General features: G+C 45.5%; 1 protein-coding gene across 1 annotated transcript in view; it reads right to left on the minus strand.

Moving 5' to 3' along the window:
• OPHN1 (oligophrenin 1) overlaps window positions 1-27,890 on the minus strand; it is a 733,935-nt gene that overhangs the window by 180,366 nt on the left and 525,679 nt on the right. The window contains exon 15 of the mRNA XM_069612518.1: window positions 26,531-26,615. Coding sequence (XP_069468619.1) covers window positions 26,531-26,615 — 85 coding nt within the window. The remainder of the gene's footprint in view (window positions 1-26,530; window positions 26,616-27,890) is intronic.

Consider the following 27,890-nt stretch of genomic DNA (forward strand, 5'->3'; position numbering starts at 1 on the left):
TATAAAATTCGACTGGCAAACCATCCATACCCGGGGATTTTCCATCTTTTAATTCACTTATTGCTAATAAAACAATTGGTGTGTCAATGAAGTTCGTACCCTCCTCGGGTAAGGATGGAATATCAATCTTCTTAAAAAAAACTCTTCTAGATCCTGTATTTGCTTCATCAGTGTATAAGTCTCCATAAAACAAGCGAAAGCATTCACCTATCTCTTTCCTCGTTACCGCTACACCCTCAGTGCCTTTATCTATTTTACGTACATGAGACCTTTCTGAAACTCCCTTCAATTTGTTTGCCAGTAGCTTACCCCCTCGACATCCTCCTTCCCAATACTCTGCTTCATATATAACATACCTTTCTCCAGTTGAGATTCAACCTCAAGCTTCAGGGCTTCTTTTACATGTTCAATTCTGCTCTATCTTTATTATCTTTTGACAAAGCATATTTCCTTTGCAGCTTAACCAAGTCCATCTCAAGCTCTATCAATTTTGTCTCCCCTTTTTTCCTTGCCCTAGCAGTCCAGTTCATCAGCTCCCCTCTGATGAAAGCTTTAAAGGAATCCCAAACCACCAGACCATGTGACGAATCTTTATTATCAATAAAATAATTCTATGGAATCACTCAACACTTTGGAAGCACACTCCTCCTTCAGAATGAAGGGTTTGAGTCGCCACCTGTATTTTCTTGCCTTCCATCATTAAAGTTCAACTTAATTCCGACAATAGAGTGGTCAGATAGATTACGTTCCTCCATGCTTGCCTCATCCACTGATTCAACCAACATGTCAGAAACCAAAATATAATCCAGTCTTGAGTATGAATCATGTACCGGGGAGGAAAAAGAAAAATCTATATCCCTTGGATGAAGGTTCCTCCAAGTATCTACAAGTTCATAAACATCCAAAAAGTCATTAAATTCCCTGCTTGATTTTTGTCCTGAAAAATTACACACATAAGATCCATCTACTTTACAATCCAAAATACAGTTAATGTCCCCACCTAAGATAATAGATTCTCCTCTCATGTCACACAACATTGCTTCCAAAGACTCAAAAAATGTTCCACTGTTAACACACGGACCATATACAGAACCAACTGTGAACAATTTTCAATCATATTTTAAATCAACCAATATAGTGCGACCCTCCATGTCCATACTCAATCTATCCACGCTCATATTCAAACTCCTTCTAAACAGAATCCCTATACCTCTTGATTTTGATGTGTGACAATTCAACAGTATTTTCATATACTTTGAGTTAGTCAATAAATCTTCATATCCCTCCATCAAGAGTGTTCCTTGGAGAAACATGACATCTATCTTATCTCTCCATAGCTTAGACAACACTTTCCTCCTTTTCTTTGGACAATTCAGACCTCTCACACTCCAGGTGCCAATGGATAAAGTACCAATTCAAAACTACTACTCCTTACTATCATTAATTCCTTTCCACATAGATCTCCCATCCCAGCACAACCTCAGTACATATTGATTGATGTCATGTGTGCTTTTCCAACATTTTGACATTCCTTTCCATTCGCACTGTAGACCCTCCATCATAATAAATGAAAAAGGTGTGAAATAATACAATCCCTCCTACACAGACAAACACAAAGACAAAACAAGAACAAAAACAACATAAATAAAGGCATTTGTTGATCAAAGTACGACTAACTACGGACCTAACTATTAGCCTATTAAATACATTATAAACAGTATTCCTAACTATACTCCCAGAGAATTGCACCTCAATTCTTTGAACTATCCTCCCTCTAATTACCTACAGTGAGATTAGCTGCATCTCAGATATAGAACCCTAAAATAATTCAATCCTTATGTTTTCCTAGAAACCTCAGAGTATTACAAAAGTCAATCTAGATCTGCATCTGGAGGCTGTACATCAACATTCCCCTCATAATAAACAGTCACAGTGCACATATACCACAACCCCTTTCCACATTCTTTCTACCATGACCCAACCATATGCTTCTCCATCTTGCACATTGAATTTACATAATTCAGTACTATCTACCTCCATCTTTATTCAGTAATACCCCATCACCCATGCCCCTATTTATTAACCTCAACCCAAGCACTCCACTAAAATATCTAAAATATTGCAAACTTTTAACTTTAGTATGCAAGAAGTCCTGAGCATAGCTCGACCTTACATATAAATCATAGCTCCCTAAATGACATATTAATTCTTTCCTTCCCAAACACTGTTCATGTATGTTTTCATCATGAAGTCTGGATTGTATACCAGATTGGTCAGTTGTGTCACTGTCCATAAACTTTCATGTTGCCACCACACATGTCTGGTATAAGTCTTTCAATTCAACTCAGGATACTGTGAAAAATAGAGGGGAGTCTGGGAAACTGTACCAGCATGAACAAAGCCCACTGCCTTGGGGGTGGATGGCCCCTGGGAGAGTCTCAACCAAGTCTTTTGCTCACTGTTCTTTTCACAGAGAAGAAATGTCCCTGCATATCATTCTTTGTCCTGCCCTGGGGCAGTCCAGCACCAAAATGCTAGGCAATTCTCCTCTGATCAAGAGTACCAACAGAAATCCCATACACATGTTTCAGCCTAGTTGGGCATCATCAGTGAGGTGAAGCAGTGCCTCTCTAAGAGCAGTGAGAAAGGGGTCCACGTCTGGATTCCCCATGTAACTTAGGATGAGACCCAAAGTTACTTGGTATGCAAAACAGAGGGGGGTCTGGGAAACTCTACCAGCAAGAACACAGCTCACTGACTTGTTCTTGGGTGGATGGCCCCTGGGAAAGTCTCAACCAAGTCTTTAGCTCACTGTTCTTTTCACAGAGAAGAACTTTCCCTGCATATCAGTCTTTGTCCTGCCCTGGGGCAGTCCAGCACCAGAATGCTAGGCAATTCTGCTCTGATCAAGAGTACCAACAGAAACCCCATACACATGTTTCAGCCTAGTTGGGCATCATCAGTGAGGTGAAGCTGTGCCTTTCTAAGAGCAGTGAGCTAGAAGTCCACGTCTGGATTCCTCTGATAACTTAGGGTGAGACCCAAAGTTACTTAGTATGCAAAACAGAGGGGGGTCTGGGAAACTCTCTACCAGAGATTCCCAGACCCCGCCCCCCTTTTTTTGCATTAATTAACTTTGGGTTTCACCCTAAGTTAACAGGGCGATCCAGACATTGACCCTTTGCTCACTGTTCTTAGAGAGGCACAGCTTCTCCTCACTGATGATGCCCAACAAGGCTGAAAGGTTGCTGTTGGTACTCTTGTTCAGAGGAGAATTGCCTAGTATTATGGTGCTGGACTGCCCCTGGGCAGGACAAAGACTGATATGCAGGGAAAGTTCTTCTCTGTGAAAGGGACAGTGAGCTAAAGACTTGGTAGAGTCTCTCCCAGGGGTTATTCACCCAAGAACAGGTCATTGGGCTGTGTATGTGCTGGTTGAGTGATTCCCAGACCCCCCCCTTGTTTTGCATTAATTAACTTTGTGTTTCACCCTAAGTTAACAGGGCGATCCAGACGTGGACCCCTTGCTCACTGTTCTTAGAGAGGCACAGCTTTACCTCACTGATGATGCCCAACAAGGCTGAAACACGTGTATAGGTGTCACGCCTCAGGGAACCTGGCGGCTTTGGAAGAAGTGGAAGCTGCGCCCGCCATAGCGGGTTCCATCACGTTTTTTGGGAAACACGCTGTGCAGGTCTAGCTGTTGTTGCAGCGTTCCCGACACCGGTATTTAATCTTTTCACTTCCGGGGTCGGGTGCGTTGCAACGTACAGTGTATCGTCCTGTTATTCCAGCGCTGCTGTTTTTTCGTGGAGTTTCCGTTTTTCCCGCCGTTGTCCTTTCTTTCCTTTTTCGCCCTTTTTTCCCTTTCTTTGCTCTCTGTACCTTGAGCCAGGTTCCCCCCTAGTTCTTGGCTCCTCCTCCCTTGTCTGTTCCGTTCCCGTCTCTTATCCTTCCTCCCTCCCGTCTAGTGCTTTTTTCTCTATACTTTTCTGTTGATTCTTGCTTCCTTCCAGTATTTTGCTTATCTCTCTTGGTCCTCTTCTTTTTGCCCTCCTCTGTTCCTATTCTGCTTATCTCTCCGTGTACCGACCATTGCCTGTCTTGTGGATTGCCTCGCCAAGCCCTCTTCTGTCTATTCTGTACTGGAACTTTTCCCATTACCCGGTCTCATACCCGATTCTCCTTGGAACTTGTTCCATTTCCGGATCGTGTCCACCAGTTCCTCTCCCTCTGCCGCTGCCTCCGGAGTGAGTCTACTACTTCTCTGCGTTTGAAGATCCTATTCTTCTGGGGTTTTTTGTGCCTCTGGCTTTTTCCCCATTGACCAGCGACCGAGGAGGGTTGCCACAGATGACCCAAAGGCTGTCACTGTGGCGTCCTACCTTGGTCGTCCCTATCTTCAAAAAAAGGGGTGAAGACTCGAACAAAGGACAATCCAAAGCTAACTCAACGCCGGAGACTTCGAGGTGAGGAGGAAGGGGAGGAAAGGGAGTCTGGGGCATATCAGGAGGAAGAGGAGATTTCGGACCTTCCTGACAGTTTGCAACGCCCAGAATTCGACATGGCCACTACGCAGCAAGTTCAGGAGCTAGTAGCTGCAGTCCAAAACCTGAGCCTGGAAGTCCAGAATCTTAAGGGCGCTAATGCAGCGCTACAACAGAGGATAGCAGAGCGGGAACCACCGACTACCGACTTGCCTCCCCTACCGTTAGTCTCTGGGAAGCTTGATGGAACGCCCAAGAGACTAAAGGAGTTCTTGGATGCGTGTCACTTGCATTTTTCATTTCGTCCACTGGCCTTTACTTCTGGTCATGCCAAGGTTGGGTTTATGATAACCCACATGTCATGCAATACCTTGGCTTGGGCCACCCCTTTAGTCAATAGAACTGATCCTGTGCTTCAGGATTATGAGGCTTTCACGACCTTGATGAAGCAAACCTTCCTTCGAACCGAGAGCACCTATCTGGCCTCCGAGGATCTGTTGGACATCAGACAAGGACATTCTGACTTAATGTCCTACATCACCTCATTTAAACAGATCGCAGCGGAAGCAGGTTGGCAAGAACAGGCGCAGTATGCCATCCTTCGTAGGGGTCTGCGAGAAGAGTTGAAAGACGAACTTGCACGTATCGAACGCCCCTTAACCTTTGCTGACCTGATCACTGCAACACTTCGGATTGATTTCCGGCTGTCTGAACGGCGAGCTGAGCGACGTAAGATAAAGAGTGGAATTCCGATGCCTCCAGTTCCTCCTCCTTCGGCACCACCTCCCTCTACTCGTCTCTCTCGAGAAGAACCTATGCAGATCGGCATCACCCGCTCCCCTCTCTCGGCTGAAGAACGCAGGAGGCGGCGAGAAGGGAGTCTATGTATGTACTGTGGATCTTCGACTTACTTTGTTCGAGACTGTCCTGATGTACCTCCCAGACGCTCGGGAAACGCACACCCTCGGTAAATTTAGGGACGTATTACCGTGGGAAGGATTCCAGTCCCTTTGTTACCCTCTCAGTCACCACTTTGGAGAGTTCGGACGATGCTCGACTTATGGTGATGACACCCTTTTGAGTGGCCAGACCTCTATACAGACTCAGGCCCTCCTGGATTGTGGAGCCGCAGGAAATTTCATTGATACCCATTGGGCAGAGAGCCAAGGACTGACTCGGATAGCCAAGACCGAGGACCAGAAGGTGGAGAGAGTAGATGGCGAGCCTTTGAGCTCCGGCCTTATTACCCATTCTACTGAAGTTCTCACCATGCGCATCATGCAGCATACTGAACGCCTTTCCTTTGATATCATCAGAGCTGCTCACTTCCCATTGATTCTAGGCATTGGATGGTTACGCCGGCATAATCCCACCATTGACTGGTCCAGAAACCTGTTAAGTTTTCATTCAACCTTCTGTAAGGCAAGCTGTTTGCCAAAACCAACCTTTTCTACGGTTCAAACTTCCTGTGGGGTGGAATCTAAGACCATACATTGTTTACCATCCTATTTGAGAGGATACACTGAAGTGGTGACAGAGAAAATCCCTTTGGAGCTCCCTCCCCACAGACCCGAAGACTGCTGTATTGATTTACACCCAGATGCCTTGGTCCCATTTTGTCGCATGTATCCCTTGACTATGCAAGAAAGGCAGTATCTGAGAGACTACCTAGACAAGAACCTAGCCAATGACTTGATCAGACCATCCAAATCTCCTGCTGGTGCCTCTTTATTCTTCATTCCCAAGAAGGATTCTCAAGAGCTACGCCCCTGTATAGATTAAAGAGGATTAAATAAAGTAACCATTAAGGACAGATATCCTATGCCCCTCATCTCTGAAATCATTCATGCCGTGCAGTCGGCCACTGTGTTTACAAAACCAGACTTACGCAACGCTTACCATGTGCTTCGTATACAATCCGGAGATGAGTGGAAAACAGCATTTGGGACCCCCTTTGGTTTGTATGAGTATCAAGTGAGGCCCTTCGGTCTTGTAAATGCTCCATCGATATTCCAACGTTTTATGGACAGACTTTTTTCAGATCTCCTGGGACACTCAGTCATCATTTATCTCGATGACATATTGGTCTTTTCCCACACCCAAATTGAGCATAACACTCATGTCAAGGAGGTTTTTCGCAGACTCAAAGACAACCATCTCTCAGTCAAATTGGAAAAGTGTGTGTTTTCTGCGACATCCATATCATATTTAGGATACATTCTTTCCTCAGAGGGAATTGCTATGGACCCTCAGGTCAATTCTATTCTAGACTGGCCGTATCCTAAGTCTGTTAAAGACATCCAGAGATTCCTTGGTTTATCGAATTTCTACCGGAAATTTATCCCAAACTTCTCACAATGGGTACTCCCGATGACCTCGCTTCTTAAGAAATCTTCCTCCTCTTTCCAATGGTCTCCTCAAGCCGAGGAGAGTTTCCAACAACTCAAACAAGCTTTCTGTTCAGCTCCCATATTAAGGCAACCTGACCAGCTCCGTCCCTTTATAGTGGAAGCTGACGCTTCTTCTGCCGCTATCGGTGCAGTATTACTGCAAGAGTATGAGGGTAAGGAACATCCGGTGTCTTATTATTCCAAAACACTGAACCCCAGTCAACGTAACTACTCTGTGATAGAGAGGGAATTGCTGGCTATGAAATTAGCTTGCACAGAGTGGCGACACCTCCTCCAAGGTGGAGAACACCCTTTTACCCTCCGAACAGATCATAAGAATTTGCAGGTTTTGCGTCAATTTGAATGTTATAACAGAAGGCAGGCAAGGTGGGCTCATTTTTTCACCCAATTTGATTTCAATATTACTTACATCCCGGGTGAACAAAACTTAGTGGCTTATGCCCTGTCCCGACACAGCGACTATCTGTCTGAACAAGAAGCTACTACAGAATTGATGTTTGCAAGATCTCAGAGAATTGGACAACAGGTCAAGGACGATTCTGGAGGGAGATTTGAAGAAGAAAAACATAGCAACAAGACAGATTATGTAATCAAGGATGGGCTATATATGGTCAACGACAAGTTGTATCTGCCAACTCCGTCGTTAAGAAAGACAGCATTATCCTGGTGCCATGATACCAAGTTTGCGGGTCATCGTGGCATTCGTAATACCCAGGAACTCTTATCAAGATATTTTTTTTGGCCAAAGATGAAGGAAGAGACCAGACAATATGTTCAGTCTTGTGTTACCTGTCTTCGTAACAAGTATTCCACACAAAGATTCTAGGATTGTTGGAATCCTGTGCCATTCCTACAGGCCCATGGACCACTGTATCGACCGACTTCATCGTAGAGTTGCCAGAATCTCAGGGTTGTACCTGTATAATGGTGGTCATCGATTCATTCACTAAAATGGCGCATTTTTCACCTCTACCTGGTGTATCTTCTGCATCTCGCATGGCTGAGGTTTTCTTGAGAGACATATTTAAGCTACACGGTATGCTTACTAAGATCATCTCAGACCGGGGTAGCCAGTACACCTCATTTCTGGTCTGCCTTATGCAAAAGATTAGGTATTGAAAGGGCTTTGACCTCTGGGTTCCATCCACAATCAAATGGACAAACTGAACGTCTAAATGGAACCTTAGAGCAGTATCTCCGGTGTTTTGTCAACCAACAACAGGATGATTGGGTCCAATTACTCCCGACGGCCGAATTCTCCTATAACAACACTTGCACACTCTGCCCTCGGTACTAGCCCTTTTTTTTGTACATCCGGCTATCATCCCCGTACCTTTCTTCCCTTGACCAACATTGAGTCCTCCATGCCCTCTGTGGAAGCTTCATTAGCGACTATCCGAGAGGCTCATAACAAGGCTAGGCTGGGACTCAGAGGCTCAAGAGAGAAATAGATCCCAAGCTAATAAACACAGGAGACCAGTGCCCGATTGGGGAGTCGGGTCCAAAGAACTTCTGTCCACTAAATTCTTACCACGTTGGGTACGCCCATCTAAGCTGTCGCCTAGATTTATTGGACCATACAAGATAACACAAGTAGTCAACCCAGTAGCCTTTCGCTTACAACTGCCTACACGATTACGTCGTGTACACCCGGTGTTTCACACCTCCCAATTGAAGGCCTTCATGGAAGATAAGTGGTCCCGAAGAAGGAATAACACTCCGGTCCCTCCAGATCCCGCTGAATACATCTATGAAGTATCCCAAATATGTGACTCTCGATATCATAAGGGACGTTTAGAGTACCTAGTCCACTGGAAAGGATACCCGAGGTCTGAAGACACGTGGGAACCCAGATCACATTTGAATACTCCCCTCCTGTTGCGTAGGTTCCATTTCAGACACCCAAATAATCTAGGTGGGGTGGACCTTAGGAGGGGGCATACTGTCACACCTCAGGAAACCTGGCGGCTTTGGAAGAAGTGGAAGCTGTGCCCGCCATAGAGGGTTCCATCACGTTTTTTGGGAAACGCGCTGTGCAGGTCTAGCTGTTGTTGCAGCGTTCCCGACACCGGTATTTAATCTTTTCACTTCCGGGGTCGGGTGCATTGCAACGTACAGTGTTTCGTCCTGTTATTCCAGCGCTGCTGTTTTTTCGTGGAGTTTCCCTTTTTCCCGCCGTTGTCCTTTCTTTCCTTTTTCGCCCTTTTTTCCCTTTCTTTGCTCTCTGTACCTTGAGCCAGGTTCCCCCCTCGTTCTTGGCTCCTCCTCCCTTGTCTTTTCCGTTCCCGTCTCTTATCCTTCCTCCCTCCAGTCTAGTGCTTTTTTCTCTATACTTTTCTGTTGATTCTTGCTTCCTTCCAGTATTTTGCTTACCTCTCTTGGTCCTCTTCTTTTTGCCCTCCTCTGTTCCTATTCTGCTTATCTCTCTGTGTACCGACCATTGCCTGTCTTGTGGATTGCCTCGCCCAGCCCTCATCTGGTTATCCTGTATCGGAACTACTTCCTGTTGATCTCCCGGTGTACCGACCACTGCCTGTCTTGTGGATTGCCTCGCCAAGCCCTCCTCTGTCTATTCTGTACTGGAACTTTTCCCATTACCCGGTCTCATACCCGATTCTCCTTGGAACTTGTTCTATTTCTGGATCGTGTCCACCAGTTCCTCTCCCTCTGCCGCTGCCTCCGGAGTGAGTCTACTACTTCTCTGCGTTTGAAGATCCTATTCTTCTGGGGTTTTTTGTGCCTCTGGCTTTTTCCCCATTGACCAGCGACAGAGGAGGGTTGCCACAGATCACCCAAAGGGTGTCACTGTGGCGTCCTACCTTGGTCGTCCCTATCTTCAAAAAAAATGGGTGAACACTCGAACAAAGGACAATCCAAAGCTAACTCAACGCCGGACGGAGACTTCGAGATGAGGAGGAAGGGGAGGAAAGGGAGTCTGGGGCATCTCAGGAGGAAGAGGAGATTTCGGACATTCCTGACAATGGGGTTGCTGTTGGTACTCTTGTTTAGAGGAGAATTGCCTAATATTTCGGTGCTGGACTGCCCCTGATAGACTGAAAGACTGATATGCACGGAAATGTCTTCTCTGTGAAGGGGACAGTGAGCAAAGACTTGGTAGAGTCTCGCCCAGGGGTTATTCACCCTAGAACAGGTCATTGAGCTGTGTTCGTGCTGGTAGAGAGATTCCCAGAACCCCCTTGTTTCACTGTGAAAAATAGTTTGTATTTTATTTAAGCAGCCACCTCAGTATTCTTTCCTTTACATACCAATTCCAAGATAAGCCTCATTCTCCTCAGCTTTCAGTTTTAGTGGTTCAAAATTCCTTTTCAGCTGGGGCGCCGCTGGTATATGAAAGACTAGCTTCACCCATAATTTGTAAAACCTCTGGTGGTTCACATTTCTATAATATGTCCCACTCGTGACATGTGCTGAACAGGTTGTAGTTCTGTAAGTAGTTTGAAGTAGTGACTACAAGCACTTATCCCCCTGCATCTTTGTCTTCTGCCCTGGCTTTTGTTATTTCAAAAATCCCTTTAACTCCTGCCGCTCTTCTTACAGCCTTTACCGGAAATAAAATCGCATTCAATATGGAAATCGCAATAGTGGTTGCACCTGCGTTCTTTTTGATCTTTGAGAACAGCAATTCAGTGAAAAAGGCAGGATAATGAATTGACGGGATGTTGTAAGAGACCAACTTCTGCCAAGCACACAAGCTTGATGAGGTTAACATTCTCGGCTACGGTCTAGCCAGGCAATGTCTCTATCCTGACCATGGTATCATATATGAATGTGGTGGGATTCACTCAGGTGCTTTACAGCTGGGTACGCATTCATATAATGTTTTACAAGGGTCACACACCACTAGCCCGTAAAAGCCAGAATCTTGTTTTCAATGTGAATGCCATCAGATTGATTTTTAGGCCTTCCACTCGCAGCTCACTTCTCCCAATGTGACCATAGTGTTACCACGTACCTGGAATTCGGCATGGCTGTAGTGATGAGCAAATGCTTCTCTGGACTGTGGACAGTACCTTCTGCACTAGGGAAGAACGCAGGATCCACATACCTGCATAGGACAGAGTAACTTCCTCTGCCCTGGTCTATCACTGGCCAGTTAGAAGTGGATGAGAAAGTAAGGGGCTTCTGTGTGGTAGGCCGGTAGGCCTGAGCTTCCTCAACACTGCCATTCACAACTTGTGAAAAGGTTAGATTCCCCCTATGGTTCTATTTTCTATTGCCGCCAGTTTTTTTTTCGATATCATTTTCTACATCAAAAAAAATCATCGTATTATCTAAACAGTCCATTTATATGCGCGATCCTACATCACCAAAGTACGAGGTGCTTTTGAAGGAGGCAGATCATTAAGCTACCTGCAGGCAGTAGCAGGACAGAACGTTTGGGAGAGGCCGTCTGTCCATAGTATGAAGATTAATGTCTGGTTAACGTTCAGGTAGTTTTACAGTGGAACGTTAAGAAGAGGCGGTCAATCCGTATCATCAAAAAGAACAATTTACTTACCAACTGGTAACGTCCTTTCGACTGGATGTTCCTCCAACGTATTCCTCATCTTAGATGTATTCCATCCAGCTTTAGCTGCTTCGCAAAGTTTTTCTCGGCAGAGGGCGCCATGCGTCGATGTCGTCAAGACGAAGTCCCTCGAAGGCCTCCGTCGAGGGTGACGTCATCGGGTATACAAGTACCTCAGCTCTGTTTTTCCCCTCTTGCTCTGCTGTATAGATAATGTAGGTAGCCAGGTGTCAGCCTTGTGAGAGTTGAAGTGTTAATAATACCAGAAAATCTACAGAGGGGTAGGATGGGAGGGTGATGAGGAATATGTTGGAGGAACATCCAATTGAAAGAACGTTACCAGTTGGTAAGTAACTTGTTCTTTGAATGGATTGTGTCCTCCAACGTATTCCTCATCTTAGATAGACTCCCAAAGCAGTGTAGAAAGCTCTCTGGAGGAGGGAGGAGATTTTTAATATTATACAGCTGAATATAACACTGCTTTACCAAAAGCAAGCTCTTTAGAGTGGTAAGCATCCAGACTATAGAATTTAGAAAAAGTGTGCAGCGATGACCAAGTTGCTACTTCACAAATTTATTTCATAGGAACACCTCTTTGAATGGCTGTCGAAGAGGCAATGCAGCTGGTAGAATGGGCCCTTAAGCCTTCCGGTGGATCTTTGCCCGCCAATCTGTAGCATTCTGAAATGCAAAGCACAATCCAACATGATAGGGTTTGTTTCAACACCGATTGACCCAATTTCCTTCCGGTGTAGCCAATGAAAAGTTGATTATCCACTCTAAGCTTGGAGAGCCTAGAAATGTAAAAACCTAGAGCTCTTCTCGGGTCCAGCCTGTGCACTCTTTCCGCCTCCTTACTGGGATGAGGTGGAGGATACAACGTGGGCAGAATAATTTTCTGATTTAAATGGAAATCAGACACAACTTTAGGTAAGAATGAAGGTTTAACCCTCAATACAACTCTGTCCCTGTGGAACACAGTATAGGGTGGCCCAGAATATAGTGCCTGCTATTTGCTCAATCTTCGTGCAGATGTTAAAGCAACCAAGAAAACAGTTTTCAACGTAATTAATCTTAATGGACAAGTGTGCAAGGGTTCAAAAGGGGCACACATTAAAAACTTTAGAACCATATTCAGGTCTCAAACTGGGACTTGGAAAGAAGAGGAAGGAAACACATCAGTGAGTCCCTTTAAGAATTGTATTAGCAAAGGAATTTTAAAGTAGGAACATTCTTCTGAAGAGCGCTTGAAAATGGAAAGCACTGCAAGATAACTTTTAATGGTCCCAACATTGAGCCCTCTATGTGCCAGGGACAAGAGGAAAGACAACACTTCTGGGATAGAACACAGAAAAGGATCAACATTTTTTACCCTGCACCAGTTGCAAAACTTCTTCCATTGGCAACGGTACAGTGATTTTGTTGCTGGCCTTCTTGCTGAAAGCAACACCTCCATGTCGTCATCTGGAAGGTCCCAATCCTTGTATCTCAGCCTTTCAGATACCAAGCATGAAGGTTGAGAGTCCTGTCCTCTGGATGGAGAACCTGGCACTCCATTTGTGAGAGAAGGTCCTCTCTCTGAGGAAGATGTAATGGAGGGCAGATAGACATGTCTAGAAGGTCCGGGTACCACGTTCTCCTGACCCAGTCTGGGGCAATTAAGATCATGTGGTTTCCAAATCATCTCAATCTCCTGATGACTTGAGGAATGACGTGAATCGGAGGGAACACGTATAGCAGTGGGAAGTTCCCTAGGGCTCCTCTCAGGGGAAATTCACTTGAGCAATACTTTTCGCACTTCCGGTTGATTCCGGTCGGAAACAAGTCTACTTGAGGGGTTCCCCAAAGGGTGAAGATCTCCTGAAGGACTTCCTGAGCCAGTTCCCACTAGTGGGGCACTGTACTCTGCCTGCTCAGAGCGTCCGCCGTCATATTCTGCTCCACAGCTAGATGAACTGCTGCTAAGGAGATTCCTTCTTGAATTGCCCAATACCAGAGCCACATTGCCTCTCTGCACAGAGGTAGTGACCCTACACCTCCTCTTTTGTTTAGGTAATGCATGACCACTGTGTTGTCCTTCATTATCAGGACATGTTTTCCCCTGACAGATGGTAGAAAAGCCTTCAGCGCTAGTCTGACTGCTCTCAGCTCTAAAATGTTGATGTGTAGTTTGGACTCCGATGGAGACCAACGATCGCTGATTGACAGATCGTTGGCATGAGCCCCCCACCCAATGAGTGAGGCGTCCGTCCCTACTGTAATCTCCAGCCATGATTGCCAAAAATGTTCTCCTTTTAGGATGTTGTCTGTGCATGTCCACCACAGAAGATCCTGCCGAACCTTGTTTGGAATCTGAAGAAGATCCGTCATTTGACCCGAGAATTGGGACCACTGAGTCTTTAGAGCCCATTGAAGGGATCTCATTCTCAGGCGTGCTTCTGGCACTAGGAAAATGCAGGATGCCATGAGGCCAAGCAACCTTAAGTAGTCATAGGCATGGACTTTTTGGGCATTTTGGAATTTTGAAACCATCTGAAGAATGTCTTGAGCCCTCGACTTGGGAGGCGAGCTCTTTCCCAAGGATGTGTCTAATGCAGCCCCTATTTACTGGAGCTGTTGGGAAGGTGTCATTTGGGACTTCTTGAAATTGAGGGAGAAGCCCAGTCTGTGGAGGAAGCGGCAGGTGACTTTCAGATGATCCAGTGCTTGCTCGGCAGAACGCGCCCTGATCAACCAATCATCCAGGTAGGCGTAGACGTGAATCCCCCCTCTCCTGAGGTGCACTGCCACCACTACCATTAACTTGGTGAAGACCGTCGGGCGGAGGTCAACCCGAATGGTGGGGCTCGAAACTGATAGTGCAAGTTGCCAACTACGAACCTCAGGTATTTTCTGTGCTTGAGATGGATTGGCACATGAAAATAAGCACCCTGGAGGTTCAATGACATCAACCAATCCTGAAGCTCAAGGGCCTGAAGGATCTGAGAAAAAGTGACCATCTTGAACTTGTCCTTCCTTAGGAGCTTGTTCAAGCCTCTTAAGTCCAAGATGGCTCTCAGTCCTCCGTCCTTTTTGGGAATCAAAAAATATGGGGAGTACCATCCCTTGTTCTTCTCCTCTACAGGTACTGGTTCTATAGCACATTTCTCCAGCAGGGTTAAGACTTCCTGCTATAGGAGCGGGTCTGGAAACTTCTAAGAGTGTCTCCCTGGTGGACAGCTTTGAGGTTGCGTTAGAAAAGGGAGGCAGTAACCTTGGGCTATTATTTGTAGAGCCCAAACATCTGAAGTAATGGCTCGCCATTCTTGCAGATGCTGGGTCAGCCTGCCTCCCACAGGTGTCTTGTGATGCAAGTCCTCAAAGTGGTTTTGTGGCGGTTGCTGCGGCTGCTGATGGTTAAGAGGCTACAGCTGGGGCTGGCTTTGCACGTTTTCCTCATCCACCACCAGGGGTTTTTCTCTGGCCTCTTTGACTGGCCATTCCCCTCACCTTTCCATATGAGGAGTAGTAACGATAGTATCATCCCCTCCAAGATTTTCCTGATGCACGAAAAGGCTGAGGTTGCCCATTAGCAGCTCCTAAAGATTTGGCAGCCACGTTTGAGGTCTGCAGCCTCTCAAGGCTCTCTTCAGCCTTATTGTCAAAAAAGTGAGACCCATCAAAGGGCATGTTCAAAAGACGTTTTTGCACGCGTGGTGTGAAACCAGACTTTCGCAACCATGCAAATCTGCGCATCACTGTGCTAGTGGCCATGGACCTGCTAACACTATCTGCAGTGTCCAATCCAGATTCAAGGGATTCCTGCATGGCCTCCTTTCCATCTCCAACGATGACTATGAATACTTTCCTTTCTTGTATGTGCTCCCCTGCCATTGCAATGCACTCCCACTGAGTGTACGAAAACTTTGCCAAGGCACATGTGGAGTTGGCTGATTTTAACGCCATACTCCCAGCTGAAAATACCTTGCATGCCCAACCATCCACACGCTTGTCGTCCCTATCCGCAGGGCTGGAAGGGTACGCCACCTTATTTGAAGCTGTGGCTGCCTGGGCCACCTGACTCTCAGGAGTAGGGTGTTTGGACAGATAACTGGGGTTGCTACTGGAAGGGCGGTATTTTGAAGCGTGGGACTTATTCACAGGAGGAATTGGGTCCGGGGTCTACCAATTTTTGGCCACCCTATTTTGTAAAGCTACATGGAAGGGTAAAATTGGATCTTCGGTGGGGCCATGATCCACTATATCAGTCAGATAATCTTGGATGAACTGAGGTGGTGGTTTAGCCCATACTAAATAATCAACCACCTTTGTCATCAGCTGCCTGTATGAAGGACTGGCATGTTCCCCTGGTTCTGGCCTGCCAAAATCTGTCTCAGGTGAAGTGTCAATTCCACTTGCATTATGCAAGGTTTCCACCAGATCCCTCATTCTGCTTTCCTCAGAAATCAGACATTCTGAGACATTAGGGGTGCCATACTCTAGGCCAAAAGGAACCTCCCCCCTCCTCCTCCTCAGACCTCTCTTGTTCTTCAAAAATAGAAGTTAAGGATTAAAAAAATTCTTTCCTTGGTAGAGGTTTATACATTTTTTCTGGAGGAAGTGTTGCAGTAGAGACTGAAGGCTTTACAGTCTTTGCAGCTTTTTCTTTTGCTGCCATTTTGACCGTTTTTGGCTGAATTGGAGCCTTTGAAACATTTGGTGCTGAGGACTACGGGGTCGACGCCGACAAAGGTGTCGATGGCGCTGACGAAATAGTAGTCATCGATGGAGCTGGCTTAGAGGGCGTCGAGGCGCTCTTCGAAGGTTTGTCCTTCGAGGTGTGTCGGTGACCTCAAGAGGTCGACTCGACCGATCTTTTTCGCTCAGGGTCCTGGAGGGTTCCCGATCTTTTCTCCTTCGATCACCCGGGCTCGAGGGCGCGCGAGTGTCGGATGGTTACGCTCCCGGCCGGCTTCCGAGGAAGGCGCGGACCGAAGCTTAGCCTTTTCAAAAGCCTCCATCATTTTAATTCTAAATGCTTCCCATTCTTCGGAGGAAGAATGTTTTGTGGCGCATTTCATTCTCTTGGGAGATTGGTACAAGGACGAGGTGGAAGGGGGCTGGTGGCGTCTTTTTTTTTTACTTTTTCGTCAAAGACGAAGAGTGGTGTGAACCACTTCGGGACCTAGACCGATGCTTTTGCCTTTCGCGTTGAGGAGATTTCTCCTCATGGGACCTCGACTCGACGCTTGAGGCGTTTCGGTCAGGTTTTTGACCTACCTGTAGGTTTTCCCTTCCTCTCTCACACGGCCTTCCCGTCATTGCCTGACACTTCGTACAGGCCTCCATGTCGTGGCCTTCACCGAGGCACCACAGAAACGCTATGTGCGGATCCGTGATGGACATTTTGGAACCGCAGGATTTACACTTTTTGAATCCCGAACGTGGGGTAGTCAGGGTCGACGACGAGGACATCTGTCATGCCTGCGCCATGGGCGCATACATTGGCGATCAATATGGACTAATTGTTATTAATTTATCTGCGGAAAACTCTTGGATCAACCGCTATTCACTTCTTGGACCTGATTTCCCATTTGCGAGACTTTGGTGCTTTTCTATTTTTCCCAACAAACTACACTTACCACAATGCACTTGGCTATACCTATCTATTGCTGGCTAATCCTATTTGTCATCATCGGAACTACAATCCCCAGAAGCCCTAGGGATCAGCTCTGCTTCCACCAGCTCAGGAACAGAGAGGGAGGAGGCAGATTGTATGCAGGTGTGCTGATCCCGGTGCAACCAATTAGCCTGCCTCTGTGCTGGGCAGGGCGGTATAAAAGCTGCTGCCTGCAGGGGCTCAGTCTCTTGCATTAAGAGTCCTTCCAGCACCTTTTTGCTTCGAGCTACGGATCTTTGTATGTGGTTCCTCCTTACTCCTGCTTTGGATCCAGTGCCCTGCCGGGCTCTCTGCATTGCAGCCGATCACGCTCTGCTGCTTTCCAGCCTCCGCCTTTGCTCTTCCGGGCTCCTGCCTTGCAGCCGATCACGCTCAGCTGCTACCTTCTGCCCTTGTCTTCCAGGCTCCTGCCTTGCAGCCGATCACGCTCCGCTGCCTTCAATCTACAGCATTTGTCCGCTGGACTTCCAGCCTAGCAGCCCTCTTCAGTCCTTTGCAGCCTTCTACAGTTAGCGGCCCTGCTCCTCTGGGCTTACTCCTTGCTGCCCAGTCCTTCTGGCTCCTTGCCGCGCAGCCTGCTTCTCTCCGCTGCCAACAGCCCTTGTCCTTGGGGCTTCCTACCTTGAAGCCGATCTCGCGCCGCTGCTTGCTACCTACAGCTTTTGTCCGCTGGGTTCTCAGCCTAGCATCCCTCTACAGTCCTCTGCATCCTTCTACAGTCAGCGGCCCTGCCCCCCAGGGCTCACTCCTTCCCTCTACAGTCCTCTGCAGCCTTCTACAGTCAGCGGCCCTGCTCCTCTGGGCTCACTCCTTGCTGCCCGGCCCTTCTGGGCTCCTAGCGTGCAGCCTACTTCACTCCGCTGCCCTAAGCCCTTTCCCTCTGGGCTCTCTTCCTTATAGCCCTGCTCCTTTGGGCTAGCTCATTGCTTCCCTGCTCCTCTGAGCTCTCAACCTTGTACCCTACCGTTCTCTGCTATCCACAACAGTTTACCTACATTATTTACTTTCAGTTATTGCAGTCCCCCTGTTTCCTGACTACTGCTCCCTTGCCTTCTTCCTTGTTTTCAACCCTCTGTTATTTATCCCTATCCAATCCTGTTATACGGCTTTCCCTTCATTTCCTTCTGCTAGTTTGCTCATCGACTTCCTTTTTCCTAGATTTGTCTGTTAGCGTCTTCTCTTGTACTGTTTGTAGACCCCTTTGTAGAGAGCTTGTCTGTTGGTTTCCGTCAGGCAACCTCTGCCCCTTCCCTTGTCTCGTTTCTGCATTACAGACACCCATAGCTGTTGTTCCAAGCCATGAGCAAACAGCGTGGGCCTCTGTTATAGCAAACTGTGCAGAAGGCTAGAGTTTTTCCTAAGGTCCGTGGAACACTCTTTTCCTATATGTGCATACACCCCAAGAGGGAATCCAATCTGCTGTACCTTATTCCCTTGCTACACTTGCCTACTCTTTGTTCTCTTTTACTTTCAGCTGTGCGTGTACTTATCTGTCCATCTTACTCTGGCACAACTACCCAAACCCTTCCTGGGTGTCCTGTGCCACTCTTAACAGAGTGCCATCCCGTGACAACATCTCAAATATCGCTTCACAATAACTGCATCACAGAACGACTCGAGGCGCGCTGAGTCTCCGAAGCAACACGTACTGGTAAAAAACGGAACTGAGGCCAACAGGCGACGGAGGCCTTCGAGGGACTTCGACTCGATGACATCGACGCATGGCGACCTCTTCCGAGAAAACATTTCCGAAGCAGCTAAAGCTGGATGGAATACATCTAAGATGAGGAATACATTTGAGGAACATCCAGTCGAAAAGAACGTTACCAGTTGGTAAGTAACTTGTTCTTTTTGATGGACCGCCTCTTCTTAACGTTCCACTGTAAAACTACCTGAACGTTAACCAGACATTAATCTTCATACTATGGACAGACTGCCTCCCCCGAACGTTCTGTCCTGCTACTGCCTGCAGGTAGCTTTATGATCTGCCTCCTTCAAAAGCACCCCGTACTTTGGTGATGTAGGATCGCATCTATAAATGGACTGTTTGGAGAATACAATGATTTTTTTAATGTAAAAAATGAAATAGAAAAAAAAAAACTTGCGCCAATAGAAAATAGAACCCTAGGGGGAATCTAACCTTTTCATGAGTTGTGAATGGCAGTGTTGAGGAAGCTCAGGCCTACCACATAGAAGCCCCTTACTTTCTCATCCACTTCTAACTGGCCAGTGATAGCCCAGGGCAGAGGAAGTTACTTTGTCCTATGCAGGTATGTGGATCCTGCCTTCTTACCTAGTGCAGAAGGTACTGTCCATAGTCCAGAGAAGCCTTTGCTCATCACTACAGCCATGCCGAATTCCAGGTACGTGGTAACATTATGGTCACATTGGGAGAAGTGAGTTGCGAGTGGAAGGCCTAAAAATTGATCTGATGGCATTCACATTGAAAACAAGATTCTGGCTTTTGCGTGCTAGTGGTGTGTGACCCTTGTAAATCATTATATGAATGCGTACCCAGCTGTAAAGCACCTGAGTGAATCCCACCACATTCATATATGATACCATGGTCAGGATAGAGACATTGCATTGCTAGACCGTAGCCGAGAATTTTAACCTCATCAAGTTTGTGTGATTGGCAGAAGTTGGTCTCTTACAACATCCCGTCAATTCATTATCCAGCCTTTTTCACTGAATTGCTGTTCTCAAAGATCAAAAAGAACGCAGGTTCAACCAGTATTGCAACTTTCATATCAAATGCTATTTTATTTCCGGTAATGGCTGTAAGAAGAGTTGCAGGAGTTAAAGGGCTTTTTGTAATCACAAAGGTCAGAGCAGAAGACAAAGATGCAGGGGGATAAGTGCTTGTAGTCACCACTTCAAACTACTTACAGAATTACAACCTGTTCAGCACATGTCAAGAGTGGTAATTCAAATAATGGTTACAGCGTTAGGGCAGAATGTACAGAGAATGCAGTGCTCAACAGACCACTCCGGCATATACACACGGACTGAATAATCATTACAGAGAACAGAGTCAGTCTCACCTTACAGTCAGCACTGACCGTTGCCCTCTATTCACCTTAGTAGAGCGCCAAATTACTGAAGCAGACCATGAAGGCTGCACGCAAACGACATAGAAGGCAACGCTGAGCTACTCAGGTCCAGCCGCCATTTCCGCCTTTCTCAGCCTGAACGATCGAAGCACTGGCTAAGTCACGTACGCACAGCTGTACAAATCACGTACGCATGGGTCCTTTCTTCAAAAGCCTCGGAGCACAACAAAGACTCAAAGAATGCCCGAAGCATTAAATTAACAGAATCTGGATAATAAAAAATAACAAAACAAACGAATTGAAAGATATTTCCATATTAAACATGAAACATTAAAAAATAAGAAAATGAAAAGTTCACAAAAGCTCATCTTTTCTTCTTTGTCTGTGCAGACCTTTGTGAGGAAGTCAAGGTGATTTCCATGGGTTCCAGGTCTAAATCAGTTAAAGCTTCCACATGTTTACAATCATTAAATGAATGAATTTGACCTTCCACCACAATCTGTAATATTGCAGGGCACACCATATGATACTTGAGTATCTTCATCCTTGCCTTCTCTTTTGCAGTGTTGAAACATTTCCTTTTTTCCATAATATCTCTGCTTAAGTCTGCAAAGATCATTATTTTGTTTCCACCCCAGAACAGATCTCCAATTTCACAAGCCTTCTTGTGAATTACTTCTCTGATGGGGAATCTTAGAAATGTAATGATGAAATATTTGGGTCTCTGGCCAATGGCTGGTTTTTGGCCCAAAGATGTATGCGCTCGTTCTATTTCCAATGATGCCTTTGGATCCAAGTTAAGCATGGTGGTCAGAGCTTTTTCTAAAAACATAATGGGTTGCCCCTCTCCACATTTTCTGGAAAACCAGCAATCCTCACGTTATTCCTCTGAGAAACGTTTTCCTGCTCTGAAAGTTTGATAGAAATGTTCTCATTTTGAACCTCCAGCTGCCTCAACTGATCAGCAAGCCGCAATGTTTTTCAGCAATTGTTGTAAGGTGATCCTCAACAGCTACAACTTTAGTCTGTAGACCCAGGTACTTTTCCTCAGCGCTTATCATTCTTGCCCTGATATCAGCAATGTCTGCAGTTACTTGGGTGAGCAACTCAAGCAGTTTGTCATCTATTCTGCCACTGTCACCTTTTTCCTTTTGTCTCTTAGCAGGTTGGGTGGTTTCAGTGGAACAGGGAGTCTCAGCCATCATTAGGAAGTTATATCTCCACAGGTGCAGGATATCAGCACTTAAGCTGCCATCCATAGTGCCGACAGTTCCGGAATCCTATTATAATATAATATAATATAATAGGAACTTGCATTTTTAATGATGCCTTTCATCCATAACCATATTAAGGAGGTGTGGTGGTTGCAGGCATATGCCTAACCCAAATGTGTGTGACATCATATCTTTTAGTAACTATTCAACCTACTTTTCACAAAAAGCTGCTTTTAAAATGTGTTAAAGGTTTGGATTTACATACATGCATGTACTCCTAAATACTAAGATTGTTTGCATGGGGATTAGAAAGTGCAATATTTATGAAGCACACATTTGGCACTGTCTTCAGAATAAGCCTAAAATTAGGCAAATGTGGAACTGCAAATAACTGTTGCAACAGGTCTACACTGCTGAAACTGTTGCTTGTCCTAGCGGTCCACTGCAAATGGAGGTTGCCATGGTCACCGACATCTCACTCACTTTCCATCATTTCTTCCTGTGTGCACTGATTTTCCTGTTTACGGGTAGTGGGTCACCATGCCTGAATACTAACTAGGGGCATATGGATACACTCCTGGAAGACCACCTGAGAAGACATTCAAGAGGATTCTGCTGGAAATGAAACCATCATCATTGTGCAATGTTCCCCTGGAGATCTCGCATATCTCAATGCATGAAGCTGCACCCACGGGAACATCATTACTGAGGCCATTTTCAGCCACCCCAATGGTTTCCCTGTGGGTGCCTGGTGGTGTAGGGGATGCAGACACAGGATCTTCCCCATGAGCAGAAATGTGGAGAGGAGTGTAATTTGCCTATGCCTGCACTCCGTCGTGCAGCCTTGCCTTGATTGAAAATGTGGAGTTCCTAGTCATGCATATACCGCTGGGAAGCATCCCTGTAAATTGTAGATGGCTTAACCAAGGTGACACGTGTGAGAAGTCCAGACGTAGAGTTCCTGCCAGGTGGGTTGCAGTTGTGGACATTCTGTCAGGGGGATACCCTGGCCCACACTAGGAGGCTTACTGAGAAAGCATCTTCTCAAAGTACATGTAATACAGAGTACATTACAGTGGACCTCCATCTGAAATACCCTTCTAAAGAAAGCTGGAAGCAATGGCATGCACGGCATAGACTTTTGCTGCATGAATGTGAAGGTGGACCTCGGAACATAGTCATTGTCCTTGTGCTGAGAGCACTCTATCCTTCTGATATGTAGACATCCAACACCACCGTGACCAAAAGCATCATCTCCCCAGAGAGATGCCATACAGCAGGCTCTCTGTGGGAGATCACCACCCTAATTAACAATGCCACACTGTAGACCAGACTGGGACCTGATCAGCCAAAATGGCAATCACATCACAAAGACTTGCAAAAAAATCACAGTGGGGGGAAGAGGCGCGATTAAATAATTAGCAGGATTAAATGGGGCGAAAGGAACACCAACTTCCTACAGCACAGACTTTGTAAATCGGTCCTTAGGTCTCTTTGCCATTGTAATAGAGGGTTAATTAACTGGTTTTCAAGACTAACCGCTAGACTAAGTGGAAAGTTAACACATGGGTATCTTTTGTAAATTTCAGGTTGAGAAAGGACCTTCCGAGTCTCTACCAGGTGAATATCTTGGGTTAGTCTTTAGGTGAGCAAGACATTCAGGTTTAGGGGCTCATAGCCACCATTTCTCCAAAAATGACTATTTACACTAGTGCTACATAGAATACTGAAATTATACAATACTTAGGTTTATTTCTTTATGCATGCGGTTGTCCAACGTTGTATCTACAATAGGTCTGAGCAATCCCCTGGTATATCTAATTGGGCTTTAGTTTAGTGCTCCAAGGAAATACCCCATCCTGAGTACATTTCAGATTCCCTGTGTCTGCCTAATTATGCAGTCTCCACTGCTGCTCTTATAATAGGAAGAGGACGTTGAATACTGCCTTTCATCTAGAGGCTACTGGGCCTCCAGAGGGGCTTTTCATAAGTTGATAGTCAAAGGCTCAAATTACAGTATCTTGCTAGCTCATGGAGCCCACATTAGCAAACATTTAAGCAACACCCCACAAATGTACTATAGATGTTCTTTATCACAGAAGTAATGCCACTTGAAAGTAGTTAATAACTTTTGCTGAGTGGGAAGCTAAGCGGTCTAATCTATGTTAAGTGCATCAGATTCGAAAAAGTGCCAATTTCAGATAACCTCCAAGGTTGTGATTACTGGTCCACACTCAGTATCTAGTTTGTTCCATTTTGACTGAGATGGTGGTTGAGTTGTGACCTGCAGTGACGTATTGAAATAGTAGTAGGATGAAAGAGCTTGGAGTGGCCAACTCAACATTTACATGGAGTGAGTTGCTTTCGAGAGACAGAAAACAGAGAGCCACAATTCCCTCATCCTGCTCCATCTTTAGAAGGATTTCCTGCAGCATTTCAAAGTGACCAGCAATTTCCCATTTATTTTTTAATTGATAAATACCATTCCATCAATGAAACCTAGAATATTATAGTTTACACTCAACTATGCTGATGATACTCAGATGTTGCTCCAGAGGTTTCCCACTTATCCGTGAAAAAAAAACAACTTTCCCCCTTAACATGATTAACATTGATTCTTGAATGGCAGCCAATAAACAAAGGCTGGAAGCCTCCATAGCAGAAGTTATGATGGTATCGCTTGATATTGTAATTGTAATTGGTTATTTATAACGTGTTTAGTACCCAGAGGTTTCTAAGCGTGGACACGGGGATTGAACCTGTGTTGCTCTGTATCGTCTTGCTTCCGAGCTGAACGCGTTGCCCCTGAGCCTCCCTGGCTATTGACAAGCCTTTAAATACCTGGCCTGCATCCATGGGCCAATGCAATTTAAAAGTCACAAAGGTGTGTAAACTGGAAGTTCTCATTTTAAAACTGTCTTTCGAACCTCAGGTTGCTGTTGTATAAGTGCTTTGTCCTTGTTTGGGCCAATAATTGCTTTTCTATACCCGAAGCACAAAATCCAGGCCTTCCAGTATATCTCCACAAAAAGTATATAAAAGTGTGGCAGGCATTCTAAAAAGAATGAGCATAGCCAAACAGCCTGTTCTGGGGGGAAGGTACTCACTCAGGAGGTTGTAGTTTACTGCACCCTTCACAGAGTAGGCACATCAATTTGCCTATCAGTCTGATCCTGGCCAAATTGACACACCGAACTGCTAGCCAATACTCCTCTGGCAAAAGTGCACATCAGCACCTCCAGACATGTGTTTCATGCATCTTCTGCCCCCTCAGTGAGGTGAAGCCAACCCTCTCTAAGGACAGTGAGGATGGGGTCCACATCTGGGTTACCCTAAGCGACTTAGGGTTAAACCATAGGTTTTACAAAATATACAAACATGTAACTTAAAGAGGCTACAAAATGCTGCAGCCTGGCTGGTCACCTTCTACAGACAGTACGTAAGGGTACTGTACTTAAGGATCTCTGAGTGGTACACAGAGACTTCGATGATCCTGGCGATAAGTTCCTCGGTTAGAAGTGTAAACATTTTCATACTGTTCAAAACCTACACTCACAGTCTATCTCCTTGAACCAGTTGCTTTCAGGAAAGGGATGCAGGGAGGCAGAAGACTGGTTACTCGAGTCTCCTCCTTCTGGAACAATCTTCCCTAGTCGTAACTTATGCTCACACCCTGCTGCCTCCTTGAAGCAGTCGCTTTTGGAAAGGTGAGGTTAGGAGGCAGAAGATTTGATACTCATGTTTTCTCACTCTGGAACAGTTGTTAGCACTATAAACTACAACTGATCATTTCCTCTTCAGAAAACAGCTACAAACTTGCCTTTATCCAGTTAAACCCATGACTGTACACAATTGTTGACCATACCACCTGGCAACCATCTCGCAGAAGGAAAACAAAATCATGACACAACATGGTAGGTACCAAAGGATTGTCAAAAGAGGGCACTTTCCCCAAAAGAGGTTGGTTTGTTTGTGCTCTACATCAACGAGTTAAGATTGTTTCTGAGCACTAAACCCTGTGACCAAGGAGTCTATCTACGTACTTTTATAGCTGAGCTTGACTTGGCATGTGGGTAGGGACAGCTAGATCTGATGTCCCTGGTTGGATTAAAGAGGCGTGACAGTATATTTCTCCAATCGAGTATGAGGATCAGTAAAGATCCAAAAGCTGCCACTCTAGCTGTGCCACCTACTATCAGCTGCTGCACTAACTGATTGCAAACACAAACCTAAATATTGTTAACAATTGCTGTTGTATTGCTATCGTTACGACTTCTGGGTGCTTTGCAAACACCCCTCTCTCTCTCTCTCTTCCTATATTCTTTGCATGCACAAAGGGACAGTTTAAGATGAATTGGACAGAAGCTTGATCAACCTTTGGTCTAACAGCCCTAGACTGATTATTCCTGGCAACAATTCCTAGATTGGAGACTGGAGCCTTTTACCAGATAATGGGACATCTCGCTAGATATCTCAGTACTGGGATGCTCAGAACGTCGTCCTTATACGCCCCAGACCAAAGGATGCTATAGGAGCTGATGGGATTGGAGAAATAAGGATTGTGTTGAAGCTGAGAAATTACCTCCAAGCATGACCAGGTCGAGAGTTAAAAATGTATGTTATAAACAGGAAACTGATAAATGAGGTGATAGTAGTCATCAATGATTGGACGACATGGACAATTAATTCTCTGTACTAAAATGAAACATTTTTAAATATATATGGAAACAGAACAGGGGTGGGTGTAGGTTTGGCTTGACACCAGCATTAGTTCAACCTATCCATATGTACAGAGGACAGTAACCAAAAAATAACTTAATGGGAAAAACAGAAAGTGCCAGAGAAGGAAAATTGAAAAAAAAAAGAATTCCATTTGGCTGTCTGGAGAGGTCATTCTGCAAAAACGTGTATACATGATGAGAAATTCCTTTCCAACAGGACCCTCAACTACAAACAAATATTGAAACAAATTAGCTGACAATGGGCTCTTGGACGGCTTTCCTCTCTGGTATGGTGTCCCTGGGAAACAATGAGATCTAGTAAGAGGTCTTGATGATGCACTATATTTTACTTTTGAATTGGACAAATCGAATGAGCAAGCAATTCTTTCTCCAGCAAACTAGGCCAATCCTGTGCCTCTCGATCGGCATTCACAGGCGACAACCAAGGAGAACCTACCTGAGGTAGAACTTCAAAGCACTCGTGATCGTCTTCATGTCCCAGTCGCTGTCTTGTAAGTCAACGTCACCAGGGCACTTGGGATCTAGGAACAAACGCAAATTATCATAATTAGAGGATTCAAAGGCGCCTCAATTGTGTGCGGCCAATCAGAAATCACACCTGGAGGGCGGTGTTGTTTTAGAGAGAAACGACCCAATCAAAAGCTTTGTAGGTGTGTCGCGAAACACTGCAAGGTCTATCCGAAGGATCCAACATTGGTCACCACTTAGTATTCTCTGTGCATTATCATGTTATAATGCCCTCTCTTTACACAAGGAATTTATGGTGAGCATTCAAACACAGAAAGAGAGTATAAAATAATCAGGAGCCCGCGTTGATTTGACAGGCTGACATTTTAGGCCAAGTGCAGTCAGTTTTCATGCCTCACTTTCAGTCAACGGCTGTTGATTGTTACATGACTGCTCCCTTTTGAACAGCGCTGTTAATTTCCTTTCCAGCGGTTTGCTCTTCTTGCACCTTAGGAGCACCTACTTCCCTTGACATGGACAGGGCTTTGAGGATCAGACCAGGTACACCCCCAACAGCGACGTGTAAAAGGCAAATTCACACAAAAGATCAACAAAAAAAAAAGAAAAAAGAAAAACTATGGGCCCCAAACAGAAGATCTTTATCGGCCATTTCACAGTCTGCAATGCGCAATGTGAACTGGTAGGCTTGTGCCCTGCCTCCCTTGCTTGCTCAGTAATATTCTTTACAGCCATGTTTTATTCCACATGTTTACTACACGCACCCCGTCAATTGCATCCTGCACTCTGTTGTGCTATAGAATTGGTTATTTATAACGCGCTTAATTGGTTATTTATAATACCCAGAGGTTTCTAAGCGCGGACCCGGGGATCGAACCTGCGTTACTCCGCGTCGCCCTGCTTCCAAAGCCAGCGCGTTTGCCCTGAGGTATCCTCCTGGCACAAGATGTTCACCAGTGCCAGGTGAAGCAGCGCCATTGGCTTGAAGGCATCTTGATAGATATCATACAGTTTTATGTTAGTGAATTAGGAACAGCAAACAGCCCAGATCAAACACAATCAAAAATGTCTTTGTTAGGTTTGGTTAAAACTGTGTTACTCCAGAACCAAACCAATCCGTCATTGCCACACCGCTGGCACACAAAAGCAGTGGGTTTGTTCTACAGAAAACACACATTTGTTATTTCTTGTATTTCTCGCACAAAACCGTGGTCATGCAAAAAGTCACTTGAAAAAATTTGAATTAGTTGGTGCATCAAAAATCTACATTGAACAGCGCCCCTCAGGGCTGATGTTTAATCTCTGCCACACGGGGGCAGTGGGAACGCATG

Source organism: Ambystoma mexicanum, chromosome 5p, assembly GCF_040938575.1.
Source record: "Ambystoma mexicanum isolate Mex_15411 chromosome 5p, UKY_AmexF1_1, whole genome shotgun sequence".
NCBI lineage: Eukaryota > Metazoa > Chordata > Amphibia > Caudata > Ambystomatidae > Ambystoma > Ambystoma mexicanum.